This window comes from Elgaria multicarinata, chromosome 3, assembly GCF_023053635.1.
Source record: "Elgaria multicarinata webbii isolate HBS135686 ecotype San Diego chromosome 3, rElgMul1.1.pri, whole genome shotgun sequence".
Lineage (NCBI taxonomy): Eukaryota > Metazoa > Chordata > Lepidosauria > Squamata > Anguidae > Elgaria > Elgaria multicarinata.
In genome coordinates this window covers 2,854,036-2,868,804 of record NC_086173.1, presented here as the reverse complement: position 1 = coordinate 2,868,804, position 14,769 = coordinate 2,854,036, and the positions used below count along the sequence as shown (strand labels likewise).

General features: G+C 49.0%; 1 protein-coding gene across 1 annotated transcript in view; it reads left to right on the top strand.

Annotated features, from left to right (window-relative positions):
* PALM3 (paralemmin 3) overlaps positions 1-14,769 on the top strand; it is a 42,870-nt gene that overhangs the window by 13,966 nt on the left and 14,135 nt on the right. The window contains exons 2-4 of the mRNA XM_063119101.1: positions 3,794-3,845; positions 12,971-13,051; positions 13,968-14,092. Coding sequence (XP_062975171.1) covers positions 3,801-3,845; positions 12,971-13,051; positions 13,968-14,092 — 251 coding nt within the window. The 5' untranslated portion in view covers positions 3,794-3,800. The remainder of the gene's footprint in view (positions 1-3,793; positions 3,846-12,970; positions 13,052-13,967; positions 14,093-14,769) is intronic.

Genomic DNA, 14,769 nt, shown 5'->3' with positions numbered 1-14,769 from the left:
GATGAGATATGTTTAATTATACCATGTATTGGAGAATATATATTATAGCTAGAGTGACCAGATACAAAAGAGGGCAGGGCTCCTGCAGCTTTAACTGTTGTGATGAAGAGGGATTTTCACCATATACAAATGACACCTGCTGAAATTCTCTTTTCTATGCAACTGTTAAAGATACAGGAGCCCCCTGTCCTCCTTTCCATATGGTCACTGTACTATTAGGGTATAATCCTATGCATGTTTACCCCTGAAAAAGTCTTACCACTTCCAGCATGCCCCAGCTAGTAGGACTTTTTTCTGTCTAAACATGCATAGGATTGCAAACTTAATTATTAATCCCCTAACCAGAATAGGCAGGAAGCAAAACCATCAGGACATGCAAACAGGAAACTTTTCAGTGAAGTTGGAAAGCATCTTTGCTGAACAGGACTTACTTCTGAGGAAACAGAAGATTCTTGGTTGTGGAGAAGGGCATTGTCGGGTCATACGGCACCATAGAGAACTGTGTGGAAACTACATTTTAATTCCATTTCTGGGTAATTATAGAAAAACTATGCCTCAGCAGTGTGGAAATAACCCAAGCAGTTATTATTATTATTATTATTATTATTATTATTATTATTATTTATTTATTTATATAGCACCATCAATGTACATGGTGCTGTACAGAGGAAAACAGTAAATAGCAAGACCCTGCCGCATAGGCTTACATTCTAATAAAATCATAATAAAACAATAAGGAGGGGAAGAGAATGCACCAAACAGGCACAGGGTAGGGTAAAACTAGCAGTATAAAGTCAGAACAAAATCAAGTTTTAAAAGCTTTAGGAAAAAGAAAAGTTTTTAGCGCGGACCCCCTATGTCAGCCAGTTAGCCATTGTATCTGCCTGTCTGCTCACCCAGGAGCCACCTTGCTTCACCACCCGCCCCCAGCCTGTCAGGCCAGTGGTGACCAGCTTTCTGCCTGCTGCAGCAGACATGGCAGAGTGCTCCAAATTGCTGGTTCTGCCACCTCTAGTGAGTGTAGCTGAAATCCTGCAAATTGGAAATGGCAGCTATTGTGGATGAAGCCTCTTGTGCCCTACTTACTTTCTTTGACCCCCTTTCTTCTCTATGCCCCCTAGATCAAAATGAAGATGGGTTCTCAATCTTTTATTATTTTTGCCCAGTTGCAGAATATCATTAGGTAAGGCCTGATGCTCATTAACATAACAAACTCAAATATTATTTATTTTTCTTCTCTTCTCACACAAGGAGGCACTGCCATAATGCATGAATGTGCAATTGCATAGCTTAGGCTGACTTTAGCTAGGAAGATGACGGAAGGCGAGTCATGCCTATTCATGTCTGATCAACCCATTTGCCTGCCACCAAAGTAACCTAAATTTACATCAGAAGGAGCAGATGACCTCACAGGGGACCTTATAAGAGCCTGGAAGTTGCACAAGTGCATGAACTGGGATGATTATGATTTAAAAGTAGCACACAGTTTCAAAATGCACTAAGAGCCAGAATTAAAACGGAAAAAAAAAGTCTGCTGAGATAATACTTGCATAAGAGCAGGCAATAAAGAAGCCAGGTGTGACTGTCTTGGGAGACCATTGCACAATCTGGGTGTCACCACTCAAGAAGTACCCCCACCATGCGTCTGTTAGTGTGAGAGAAAAACTTCATATGTCAAGTGAAGCAGGTGTACATGCAGGGCCGCTGCCAGACTATTTTACGCCCTAGGCAAGGTGAGCTACTTTCACACACACACACACACACACACACACACACACACACACACACGTATGCCAACTTTGATTTTTAAGAACAGATGTTTCCTGGAAAAAATAAGAAGCACAAAACTTGAAACTGCTAAATTTATTTTAAAGTGCAAGAAATACGTCATGCCAATTATAGCAAACAAATTGGAAAGGAACGTCTGTGGGTCTAAAATGCATGATTTAATAGGAATATCGCCTCCAAATCATCCCCCCAACTCACACACGCGTGCACGCACACACTCTGCATCACTGACTCCAAACAAACACACGCATGAACACATGCATTCACTCAAAGACCCCATACGCCCCATTCACGCATACATTCTCTCTCTCTTTCTCTCTCTCTCTTTCGGGCGCGTTCCGGAAGTCCGAATGTGGAGCCGCCCCACCCCCACCCCAGCGTCTCTGGCTTCGCTTCGGCTGGGCGGGCACGGGGCGCCATCTTGCCCGCCCAGGCCCATCTGAATCCTCGGGCCGGGCCGGCTCACAGCCAACGCATGTGAGTGCTGCACTGTGCCCGGCGCCCCTCTTAGCTTGGCGCTGTAAGCGGCCGCCTGAGTGGCCTCTATGGTAGCACCAGCCCTGGGGAGAGGGGGTCCCAGGCCATGTGGGGCATTTGGATCAAAGCTGACACTTTGAATGGAGCCCAAAAACAGATTGGCAACCAGTGAAGTTGAAAGAAGACCAGGGCTGATGAGAACCAATCTGCTAGCCCCAGATGAAAAACTGCAGATGAAAAGCACTGTGGCTGCATTCTGGACCAATTCACGTTTCTAGCCACCTTCAAGGGTGGCTCCAAGTAAACCACATTCCAGTAATCCAGTCTGGAAGTGACTTGAGCTTTCCCAAGCTGATGCCATCCAGAAGATTTGTACTATGACTCCCAGAATTCCTGATCATTGGCCATGCTGGGAGTTGAAGTCAAAAACATCTGGAGGGCACCAGGCCCTCGTCTTCACGACGTCGGGTCTGCAGCGCGGGGCTTGACGCTCCTTCCTACTGTCTACAGTGGAAGGAGCACAGTGGCCGCCACACCCCGTTGCTGCCACACCCGCCCAGCCTAGCACAGAGGCAGCAGTTCCAGGACGCCTGGGAGCATCCGCGCCCCCTCTTCCACGGGTTTGTTTGTTTTTAAATTGTTCCGTGTTGTTATTTTTAAGCTGTAAATGCGAAGGATCACATATTACAGCTAAATGGGGGGAGGAACAGGGTGCTCCCTCCCTCACAGAATATCCACACAGATATTAGAGCAGAGCTTTGATGCTTTGCCCCTGGATCGCTTCGGAGTGGCAGCTGCGTCATGTAGATCACCTGCTGCCACTCTGAAGCTACCCCGGGGTAAAGCACCCATCTAGACAAGCCCCAGGTTTGAAAACTCTGGACTAGAGCATGGGTAACATGCATGTCATGCATGTTTGTATGACTGAGCACACGTGTGGAATTTTGCATAGAGCCACTCCAATGGTCTGGAAAAGCATGCAGAAGGCTGATCTGTGTAGCATTCTCAGCATATTATTGGCTGTGACTTCACTGCCTGAGCCTATAGTATCTACAGATTTGCAGAGCCACCGCCTTGTCAAAAGTCCTCATGTGACTTGGCCTTGAGTACTTTTTGGAAGAACCTCTCTTTCTTTTAAGCAATTTGAAACTTAACTCACCCATTATGTCTTCAAGCTGTGATTGTATCAGGATATTTACCTTCAGCAGTGGAACGCTGCTGCATTGCAAAAAATTAAAAAGAAGACACAACCATGGGACAAATTTTGGAAGATGCCAGAGAAGAGGAACCTGTCTGCAATCCCCCCTTCCCCCCCCATGCCCTGGGTTTGCTACTGAATGCCATAAATGCAGTAACCAGATGTCAGATGTGGGGGAGGGGAGGGGGTCTGTGTGTGTGTGTACGGGATCAGAGCAAGTAAGGACGAGAGACGGAAGTTGGGGGAGGAGGGAGCGAAGGTGAGTTCTGGCATCCAACTGGCATCCAGTGTCCTCTGGACACGTCCCAAGAGGCTCGGTTTGTCTTTCAGAGGGAAAATGGCAGAGAGATCCCTGTTTGCGCAGCGCCTGCAAGCCATTACGGTAAGTATTCTTGTTTCTACCCCACCCCACCCCACCCCAACCCCTGCCCCACATGTGCAGAGATGGAACTCTGATTTATTAGCGAGGATTGTCCCTCTGTTCCCCAAAGGAGCCCCCCCCCAGTGTCCCAAAGATGGGGAGGGAGGGGGAAAGGGAGGGGGAGGGGATCCATTTCCTCAGAATAAGGGACTCTTATGCACAGTAGCATAACTAAGAGGGGGGGCAATAGAGGGGCATCTTAACCTGGACCAAGAGAGATGGAAGACTGGGCCTAAAACCTCATGCAAATATATTTGTAGTTATCTCAACTTACATTTCACCCTTCCTCAACCTTGTACCCTCCAGATGTTTTGGGCTACAACTCTCATCATCCCTGATCATTACCCATGCTGTCTGGGGCTAATGGGAGTTGGAGTCCAACATTTGGAGGGCACCAGGTTGGGGGCATTATGTAATACTTTCTTTTCAGTTTGGAATAGGCACATTTTTGAGACTGATATCAGCTTTCAGGGAGGCTTACTGAGGGCAGCAGGATAGACGCAGTAGCCTCTCATCATTTGCCCTGGGGTTGTAGCCTAGCACAATAATTCAGCCATCCAATACTGCTGGTGGGAAAGAGAATGTTGGTGGCATGTGACTCTGTCCAGGTACTGCTGATTGGATAGCAGATAGTGTGTGATTTGGGGTCCTAATTTCAAACAACAGGATGAAATTTAATAGGGATAAATGCCAAGTTCTACATTTAGGACATAGAAACCAAATGCACAGTTAAGAGGCAGCTGGACAACCATCTGTCAGGGATGCTTTAGGGTGGATTCCTGCATTGAGCAGGGGGTTGGACTCGATGGCCTTGTAGGCACCTTCCAACTCTGCTATTCTATGATTCTATGTCACAGCTTCTCAGCTGACACACTGTAACATGCAAGCAGCAGGAACGTCCTGATTGAGCAGTGGAAAACTTGGCATTTCAGCATCAGTACTCTAAATGATACAAATGATGAATTATGGCACAGCTTTGAGTGCAGGGCCGGGGAACCTCTTTCTACCCAAAGGCCGAATTCATAGAATCATAGAATCGCAGAGTTGGAAGGGCCTACAAGGCCATTGAGTCCAACCCCCTGCTCAATGCAGGAATCCACCCTAAAGCATCCCTGACAGATGCTTGTCCAGCTGCCTCTTGAAGGCCTCTAGAGAGGGAGAGCCCACAACCTCCCTAGGTCATTGATTCCATTGTCGTACTGCTCTAACAGTCAGGAAGTTTTTTCCTGTTGTCGAGCCAGAATCTGGGGGATTGTCTACATGGTGCTGAGATGGCACTGCTCCACCACCAAAATCTGTGGTATTGCTGGTGCAGGGTGGCACTGAGTAAGCTAAGTGAAGGGAGGCAGCACGGGCTTTCTGGTGGCCATTAGGGTGGCCAAGTCCGCACCCTGCCTGGGCAGACAGCAACCAACCAGCTCCCCGTCCGCCCGGCCTTGCCTCTGCCACGACACCGGAGTGAGGATAGATGGTGGCTGCACCATACTCATCTCACTCCGGAGAAAGAAGTCGGAGTAAGCCCCCGATTTTTCTCCGCACCTTCGCTAGAAATCCTCGGAAAGTATAATCAATGCAGTGCCACCGTGCACCCGCCTCAGGGCTTTCCGTGTGTTTAGACAGCCGCTGGCTTCCTGTACCTTGAGCCCACTACATAAGAACATAATTTTTGTGAACCACCCACAGAGCTTCAGCTATTGGGCGGTATAAAAATGTAATAAATAAATAAATAATAAATAAAACATCAAAAGTGCCCTGATGCTCGATCAGACCAAGGGTCCATCTAGCCCAGCACTCTGTTCACACAGTGGCCAACCAGCCATCGGCCAGGGATGAACAAGCAGGACATGGTGCAACAGCACCCTCCCACCCATGTTCCCCAGCACCTGGTGCACACAGGCTTACTGCCTCGAATACTGGAGATAGCACACAACCATCAGGGCTAGTAGCCATGGATAGCCTTTGCCTCCAGGAATTTATCCAACCCCCTTTTAAAGCCATCCAGATTGGTGGCCATCACTACATTGTTCCATGTCCTGCTCTTTGGGATAATCAAGAAGAGATCCTGGCCCTTATCTGTGTGGTAGGATTTCAGTGGTAGGCTTGGGACCAAAATACCAAACTTTTATTAGCTTAAAGCTCTTACTGGCAGTAACTAAGCTTTGTGAGAGGCACTTCAGAATTGTTGTTTTTTGAAGGGTGATGGACTGCCCAAAAGCCAGGAAACCACCCAAGAGTTGGCAGTTGGAAAAAGGGGGTGTGGCCAGGGGAAGAGGGCGTGGCCCTTTGAGGAACCTGGCAGGCCAGATTGAAACCCTGGAGGGCTGGGTTAGGTCCTTGTCCCACCCACCCCTGTATTTATTTATTTATTTATTACATTTCTGTACCGCCCAATAGCCAGAGCTCTCTGGGCGATTCACAAAAATTAAAACCATTCAAAGTATAAAACAACAGTATAAAACCATAATATAAAATACAATATAAAAGCTCAACCAGAGAAAAACAGCAGCAATGCAAAATTAAAATTTAAAACACCAAGTTAAAATTTATTTATAGACTGTTAAAATGCTGGGAGAATAAAAAGGTCTTCACCTGGCGTCTAAAAGCATATAATGTAGGTGCCAAGCGAACCTCCTTAGGGAGCTCATTCCACAGCCGGGGTGCCACAGCAGAGAAGGCCCTGCTCCTGGTAGCCACCTGCCTCACTTCCTTTGGCAGGTGAGGAACTGTGGCCTTTTCTGTTGGATTTGTGAGGTGTGTGTTTTTCCTATGAATTCCCTATGAATTCCTTTGATCGCCCCACATCACATTTATGAGACACAGATCAAGTCCTGTGACACTTTGCTTTTTTCCTGGCTCCATCTTCCAAGCTAGGCACGGTGGGAGTGCGCCAAGGTGGAGGGCCAGATGTAAAAGAAGACAAGGCTGAATAATTGCGTCGAAGAGGCTGTCCCACCCGGTGTATTTTGTTGCTCAAGCTACACCTGGGGATGTCCTCTCTCCTACATAATCATTAAATGTGCAGGAGTTCTGGCTTCTTTTGCCTCTGCCTGCCCTAGCTCTAAGCGGCAGTGCTGGGCAGCTGGTTCTAGCCACCCTTTTAATGTCCCACAATGCCTCAGAGAGTGAGGCAGGCCCAGGGACATTCAAAGGCTGCCGTCTCTTGCAGAATGACACGTTGGGAAAGGATTAATTCAGCCTTCTTCAACCTGGCCATGCTGCTTTGTAATTATGGGAGTTGTAGTCCAGAACAGTGTGCTCCCAATCTAGATAAGGAAAAGACATGGGAAATCCCAAGTGTGTGACTCAAACGTACCATAAAAGTGATGTCTGACTTGACAATGAGAAAGAGTGTTAGCTAAGAGCTGAGGCCCTTGCAGCTCAATTTGCTTCTTTCTACACACGGCATTTATTGTGTGCTTGGGATTCCTCATTCATGGTAGTTTGTGTGATGTTGCCATCCTCCAGGGTCTCTCCCATGCTTGCAACTATTATAGCAGGGTTTTGGTTTTTTTCTTATGAGGAAAGTCTGGTATATCTGTGAATGGCAGCATGAAACCCTAGAGCATTTGCGCTACTCTGCTTTGCCACAGTACCACCTAGTGGTTGTGTAATGGAACATATAGAAAGGCAGAGGGGGGGGGGAAAAACCTCAGTTAAAAACACGTGTAAAGGAACCAATCTTAATCCCACAAAAATTCTGGAAGCAAAAGCCTTAATAAAGTGGTGGGTTAAAAGCCTCATTGAATGCAGGGTGGCCTGATGCAAAAGAGGACAGTGCAGCTTGAGGTAATTTCAGTAAATATAGCTTGGCATGCAAGCTACACATGCTGAAGTCACCAGTTCTACACAGCTGATAAAGGTGCAGGAGTCTTGTCCGGCCACTCCAAGTGGATGCTTCATTGCTTTCTCTTAGTCCCAGACTAACAGCAGAGCCCTACTTGGGTTGATGTGAGAAATAGTGCATGTGAAGTACTTTTCTCATCCCATCTATACAAATTCCCTTCTGCTAACAGGCAATTCCTGCTTTACCCAGCCCATGCCAATGTCTGTTGACAAGCCCACCTGATGATCCTGCAGGGAATGGTGCAACCGTGTTTTTTACTAAAAAGTGGACTTGCTGCAGATGACATTTCTGGGATCTTCCTTCCAGTCCCACATATGCCTTCACCTGGGAGAGGCTCTGGGAGGAAGTGGCCCCTCGGAAGAAAAACACACGCGCTCCTGCCCGGTTTCTCAGTACATTCCATTTTTGCTAGAAGAGAGTGATGCAGCCAGAAAATCCCTACTTCATCTAGACAATGTACTCAAATGGATGAGAAAAACATCCAGAAGATCAGGAGCAGCTATGGGGGTGGTGGGGGTGGTCCCAGTCCAGATCAGGAACACAGCATAGAGGAAGGGGTTTGTTTCTTTAAATACTGGACAACATTTGTGTCCAGTTATATGGCTATCGCACGGGAAGGACAGGGCAGGTCTGTTCTGGTTTACAGTCCTTGAATCTAGTCAGAGCATCTTTGGATTTGGGCTAAATCCAGCCTGTTTGTTTCCCGTGCTCTTTGGGAGGAAGCACTGAACAAGCCCTGGGTAATCTGAGCTCCCCTTTTCTTTGCTCATCCTATCTTGGAACAAATGAATTATTCACCAGGCAGGCAGTAGCTCCAACCTGAACCAAACAGAAAGAGGAAGGTCTGGAGGGCTGCCCGGATTGGGAGAGTCGGGGCTGGGGCTAGTGACTGGCAATTAGGATGCAGCCATGCTGCCCCTGTGTGCAGCCCCACGCACGCATCCAGATGGAGATGTTGTCATGAATGGTGCATGCCAGAAAGTGTAGTAAACATTGATTGTTGTGAGAAATGTTTCAGCAGATGTTTCTGTGCAGGGAGTGAACACTGGGTGGGGGCGGCGGTGGCAGCGGCGAGGAAGTGGAGGCTACAAATAGCAGCAGGAATGCACCAGAGCCTTGAGTACGTGAATAGCAGCAGACACATCTGTGGCCATACGTCCGTGGCAAGGCGTCTGAGCGCATGGCACAGACTGTGTAAACAGCAAGGACACTTCTGCACACAGAGAGCACAGCCCGTGGCGGCACAGCCCCAAGCACCTCGTCAGAGATCACGCCCTTGTACTCAGCATTGACTCAGCCCCAAAGTAAATACCACTCCTTCTTTGCATATGCCCAGTCAGTCATGCAGATTGGAATCCCCTTTTCACCCATAAGCGTGCAGGCGCCGAAAACTGGGCCAGGCCATGGCAATCCAAACCAGCCTTCTGCTGCCCACACTCATTAACATGAGTTACCCAAGCACGGCTCCTCCTCGTACGCTTGTGTGGAATTCCCATTCATTTCAAGGCAAGTTGCTCAGGAGAACATGCTGGCGGATTGTGTCCTTTGAGTCATCACTGCCCGTTTCCTAGAGTGACCCTATAAAAAAGGAGGACCGGGCTCCTGTATCTTTAAAAGTTGTATTGAAAAGGAAATTTCAGCAGGTGTCATTTGTATATATGGGGAACCTGGGGGAATTTCCTCTTCATCACAACAGTTAAAGCTGCAGGAGCCCTGCCTTCTTTTAAATCTGGTCACTCTAGTATAGCTCCTGCACCTTTAACTGCTGTGAAGAAGAAGGAATTTCACCAGGTTCCCCATATATACAAATGACACCTGCTGAAATTCCCTTTTCTATGCAACTGTTAAAGATACAGGAGCCCTGTCCTCCTTTCCATATGGTCACCCTACCGTTTCCTGCTCTTTGACCTTTAACGGTATCCCAAATCTACTGCTGGAGGCAGCTGCTGGGCTTATTTATTTATTGCCCTCTTAGCAAAGCTCAGGGAAGGTCTGTAGCTGAGTGTAGAGCACCTGTTTTCTATATCCGAGGTCCTAAGTTCAACCCCTGACCTCTCTAAATAAACAGTCTCAGGTAGCAGGGCTGGGGGAAACTAAGGCCGTGGGCAGCCACTGCCTGTCAAGAATCAGCAGCACTGGCCTCTATGGACTAGAGGTCAGAACATCAAAATCAGCATTCAGTTAAGTTACACATATTTATTTATTTAGTACATTTCTATACTGCCCAATAGCCGGAGCTCTCTGGACGGTTCACAAAAACTAAAAACATTCAAAGTATAAAACAACAGTATAAAACCAGAATATAAAATACAATATAAAAGCTCAACCAGATAAAAACAGCAGCAATGCAAAATTACAAATTTAAAACACCAAATTAAAATTTATTTATAAACTACTAAAATGCTGGGAGAATAAAAAGGACTTCACCTGGCGTCTAAAGGCATGTAATGTAGGCGCTAAGCGAACCTCCTTAGGGAGCTCATTCCACAGCCAGGGTGCCACAGCAGAGAAGGCCCTCCTCCTGGTAGCCACCTGCCTCACATCCTTTGGCAGGGGCTCGCGGAGAAGGACCCCTGAGGATTCACCTTAGGGTCCGGGCAAGTATATATGGGTAGGGTGACCATATGGAAAGGAGGACAGTTGTATTGAAAAGGGAATTTCAGCAGGTGTCATTTGTATATATGGAGAACCTGGTAAAATGTCCTCTTCATCACCACAGTTAAAGCTGCAGGTGCCCTGCCCTCTTTTAAATCTGGTATAGCTCCTGCAGCTTTAACTGTGGTGATGAAGAGGAAATTTCACCAGGTATGACATGCATACAAATGACACCTGCTGAAATTCCATTTTCAATACAACTGTTAAAGTAGGGTGACCATATTTGGGAAACCAAAAAAGAGGACACCTAGTGTGTGTGTGGGGAAGCAGCTTTCTGAGTCCTGCAGAAAGTACGTTATTCCCCCGCCACCTTAAAGAACCCGATTGGAGTGGAGGAGGGGAAAGGATTTCATTCTGCACCACCACCATCCACTCCAATGGGGGCCTTTTCTATAATGTCCACGAATGACCCACTTTCCCCTTTAAGACCTCAATTGGAGCTCGGGGTGGGGGAATGATGTGCCTCAAGAAAGCATGTCACTCCCTCCTGCCATGCTAATGGCAGCCTTAAAGGGGAAGGTGTGTCATTCCAGGACGTTATTGAAAATGATAGAAAATCCCCCCTGACACCATGGAAAGAACAAAAACCAGGGCAAATCCGGGGAAATCCTGACAGTTGGTCACCCTAGTTAAAGATACAGGAGCCCTGTCCTTTTCATATGGTCACCCTACATATGGGAGGAGGCCTTCCTTCAGATAGCCTGGCCCCAAGCCATTTAGGGCTTTAAATGTTAATACCAGCACTTTGAATGTGCTCACCTTCAAGAGGCAGCTGGACAAGCATCTGTCGGGGATGCTTTAGGGTGGATTCCTGCACTGAGCAGGGGGTTGGACGCGATGGCCTTGTAGGCCCCTTCCAACTCTGCTATTCTATGATTCTATGAATCAGGCCGGGACCTGGACTGGCAGCCAATGTAGCTGGAAAAGGACTGGTGTGATGTGGTCTTGTCGGCCAGTCCCTGTTAGTAACTGTGCTGCCCTTTTTCTACAGGGCGAAGGTTGTTGTTTCGGAACCTCTTTCGGTGGTGGTGGGTCGATCCTCTTTCAGCCCAAGTGCTGAATTCCTTTTCAGAGAAGCTTTTGGGGTGGGGGTGGGGGGCAGGGTGTGTGTGTGAATTCCATTGTGGGTGGGGCCAAAGGTGAAAGGAGCGGGCCAAAATACCAAACATACCAGCATATTTTAGCTCAAAGCTCTTACTGCCATTGACTAAACCTCCGAAGAGGCATTTCGCCCTTCTAGAAAGGGCGGCAGCGGCAGTAGTGGTGGTGGAATCGCACAGAAGCAGGGAAACCACCGAGCGATTGATGGTCAAGGAAAGGGCGTAGGGTGAGGCGAAGGGGGCGTGGCTGTCTGAAACATCCCAGAGGGCCAAATTAGGACCCCGGGCAAGATGGATTTGGCTAGGGTGACCCTATGGAAAGCAGGGCAGGGCTCCTGTATCTTTAACAGTTGCTTAGAAAAGGGAGTTTCAGCAGGTGTCATTTGTATATATGGGGAACCTGGTGAAATTCCCTCTTCATCACAACGGTTAAAGCTGCAGGAGCCCTGCCCTAGAGGGCAGGGCTCCTGCAGCTTTAACCATTGTGATGAAGAGGGAATTTCAGCAGCAGCTGCATGCCTACGTATGACACCTGCTGAAATTCCCTTTCCTATGCAACTGTTGAAGATGCAGGAGCCCTGTCCTCCTTTCCTTTCAGTAGGGTGACCGTACGAAAAGGAGGACAGGGCTCCTGTATCTTTAACAGTTGCATAGAAAAGAGAATTTCAGCAGGTGCCATTTGTATATATGGGGAACCTGGTGAAATTCCCTCTTCATCACCACAGTTAAAGCTGCAGGAGCTGTACTAGAGTGACCAAATTTAAAAGAGGGCAGGGCACCTGCAGCTTTAACTGTTGTATTGAAAAGGGAATTTCACCAGGTTCCCTGTATACACAAAGGACACCTGCAGAAATTCCCTTTTCAATACAACTGTTAAAGATACAGGAGCCCTGTCCTCCTTTCCATAGGGTCACCCTAGATTTGGCCCACAGACTTGAGGTTCAATAAGTCGTTAAGGTGTCAAGCGCAGTCTCTCTCTCTCTCTCTCTCTCTCTCTCTCTCTCTCTCTCTCTCTCCTTCTCTCCTGGTAGGGTTAAGGGGGCAGGACCTTTGCAGTGTGGGGTAGGGGTGGGGTGGGGTGGGGGGCAGTCTCCCCCCTCCCCCTTCCAGCCTTTAAAAGAGGGATGCGCTGGCACACATGCAGCATCCTCGGCACTGATGCGTTTCCTTTCAACCTGGGGAGGGAGAGAACTAGCAGGTGCGGGATGCGTGCGCGGGGGGCGCGGCCCCTGCTCCCTTCCGAGCGACGCCGAGGAGAGCGGCCCAGCGGGGGCTCCTTGAGGCTCAGCCGGTGCTGTTGGGGTTAAGTCGCCAGCGGCGCAATCGGCCAGGCAAGGAGCCTCGCCTGCCTGTCGGCCACGTGGGCTCGGTACCGCCCTGCTTCCCTGCGCGGCGGGCCCTTTGTCCGCCCCACTGCAGGGCGGCTCCTGCCTCGCCTCGCCTCGCCTCACCCCCCGCCCGGGTCCCTTTGCTTTGCTTTGCTGCAGGAGCGGCGCAGGCTGCAGGAGCGTATCCTGGCCACCCGCAGGGAGTTGGAAGAGGAGAGACTGCGAGCCCAGCGCCTCAAGGTACCACCCGGGAAAGGGATGCAGGAATGGATGGACCAAGGGATGCAGGTGGCGTTGCGGTAATGGGAGGATGAAAGGGGAAAGGAGGGGCGGGGGTAGAGGGGTAGGTGGGTTGGTCTCTGATGGGGGGGGGACCACCAGTGTGAAACTCTGGGGGCGAGAGGACATGCCAATTAGGTCCCCTGGGGGAGGGGGGTGCCCATAATGTGCTGTAGATAATACATGCACATTAACGCTATGCACATCGATACCTACTCAGACATGTGCAAGTAGGCATTGATTTTCTGCCTTTTGTTTTGATGATCTTGGTGAGCTCACAGGTGTGCAAATGGCCAGGGTCACTTGTGTGCAGATGCTTGTGCCCATAGAAATTCAAGGTGTGGGAATCCCACTCTGGTTATGTGATCCTTTGTGTGCAAATGCTTAGCCAGTGTAGATCTGTGTGTGTGTGTGCGTGAGAGAGAGAGAGAGAGAGGGACAGACAGACAGACAGACAGACATTCACATTCTGGTTATTTGTGGATACATGATCTGGTTATTTGTACAAATACTTGGCTAGTGTGTTTGTGTGTGTGTGAGAGAGAGAGAGACAGACCGGGAGAAGGAGAGAAACTGAGCATTACGCATGGAGTATCTGCACTAGTGGGTGTGTTCAATATCTGCTCTCAAGCCATGTAGCTTCATATGTAACTGTGTTCACATATATCATATGGGCATGAGTGGTCGAATATACATACAGTTCTGAATGCGCCTAGGGATGAATTTGTCTGTGGATGTGCTGGTATGCATGCACATCTGTCTGAGTGAAAGTCAGTTGTCTCGCCTCGATGTGTTCCGACAGCCCACGTGTCCACATCGCGGGCATGTCTAAGGCAGGTGAGCCGGTCGACGCATTCTCTGTCTCTCTCTCCCTCAGAGGAAATCCTTGCGCGATCGGTGGCTGATGGAGGGAATGTCCGCACCCACTGATGACAACGGTCACATGTCTTCCGTCTGGGAGGCGCAGGCTCGCATCCAGGGATTAGAACAAGACCTGTCCAGGTGGGTGTGTCTTGGGTGCTGGAGGGCTGGGGGAGCATTGACAATAGCTCAAAGGAGTTCTGCTTCCCAGGATTTCACCACGCAGCACAGAGAAGCAGCAGCCTCTTCTTAAGATGAAGCGCAGCAGCTGTTTCAAGAGCTGTACAAGGGTCACAGCATCCAAAGACAGTGATGTGCTCAGCTGGCAAGCAGCAGGACAGGATTGCTTTAAGGAGATTGATCCGCTGTCCTCAATTACAGCCACCTCTGGGGCATAGCAGTTGACGAATAGCCACCAAGATCTTCCTGCCTGTAACCTCCCCTCCCTCAGCACCACTCCCCCCTCACCTGTGCAGAAGTCTCCCGCTCCCTCAAACAGGAGACACTGCCTTTGCCGCCCCTTATGCCAGGAACTGCCTCCCATGATGCTGCTACTTCTCCTGCCTCCTTGAAATCCCTCCTTCAAAAGCAGCCCTTTCTGTGATGCCTTTGTCCCTGTGCCCTAGAGCGGCCTTCCCCATCCTGGTGCCCTCCAATTATGTGGGGCTGCAATCTCCAACATACGCAGCCCGCATGGCCAGTGGTCAGAGATGATGAGAATTGTAGTCCAGAACATCTGGGAGGCGCCAGGCTGGAGAAGCCTGGCCTAACGTAATTCCTCCTAGGTACCTGTAACTGAATGGAGTTCAAGTTCCTTA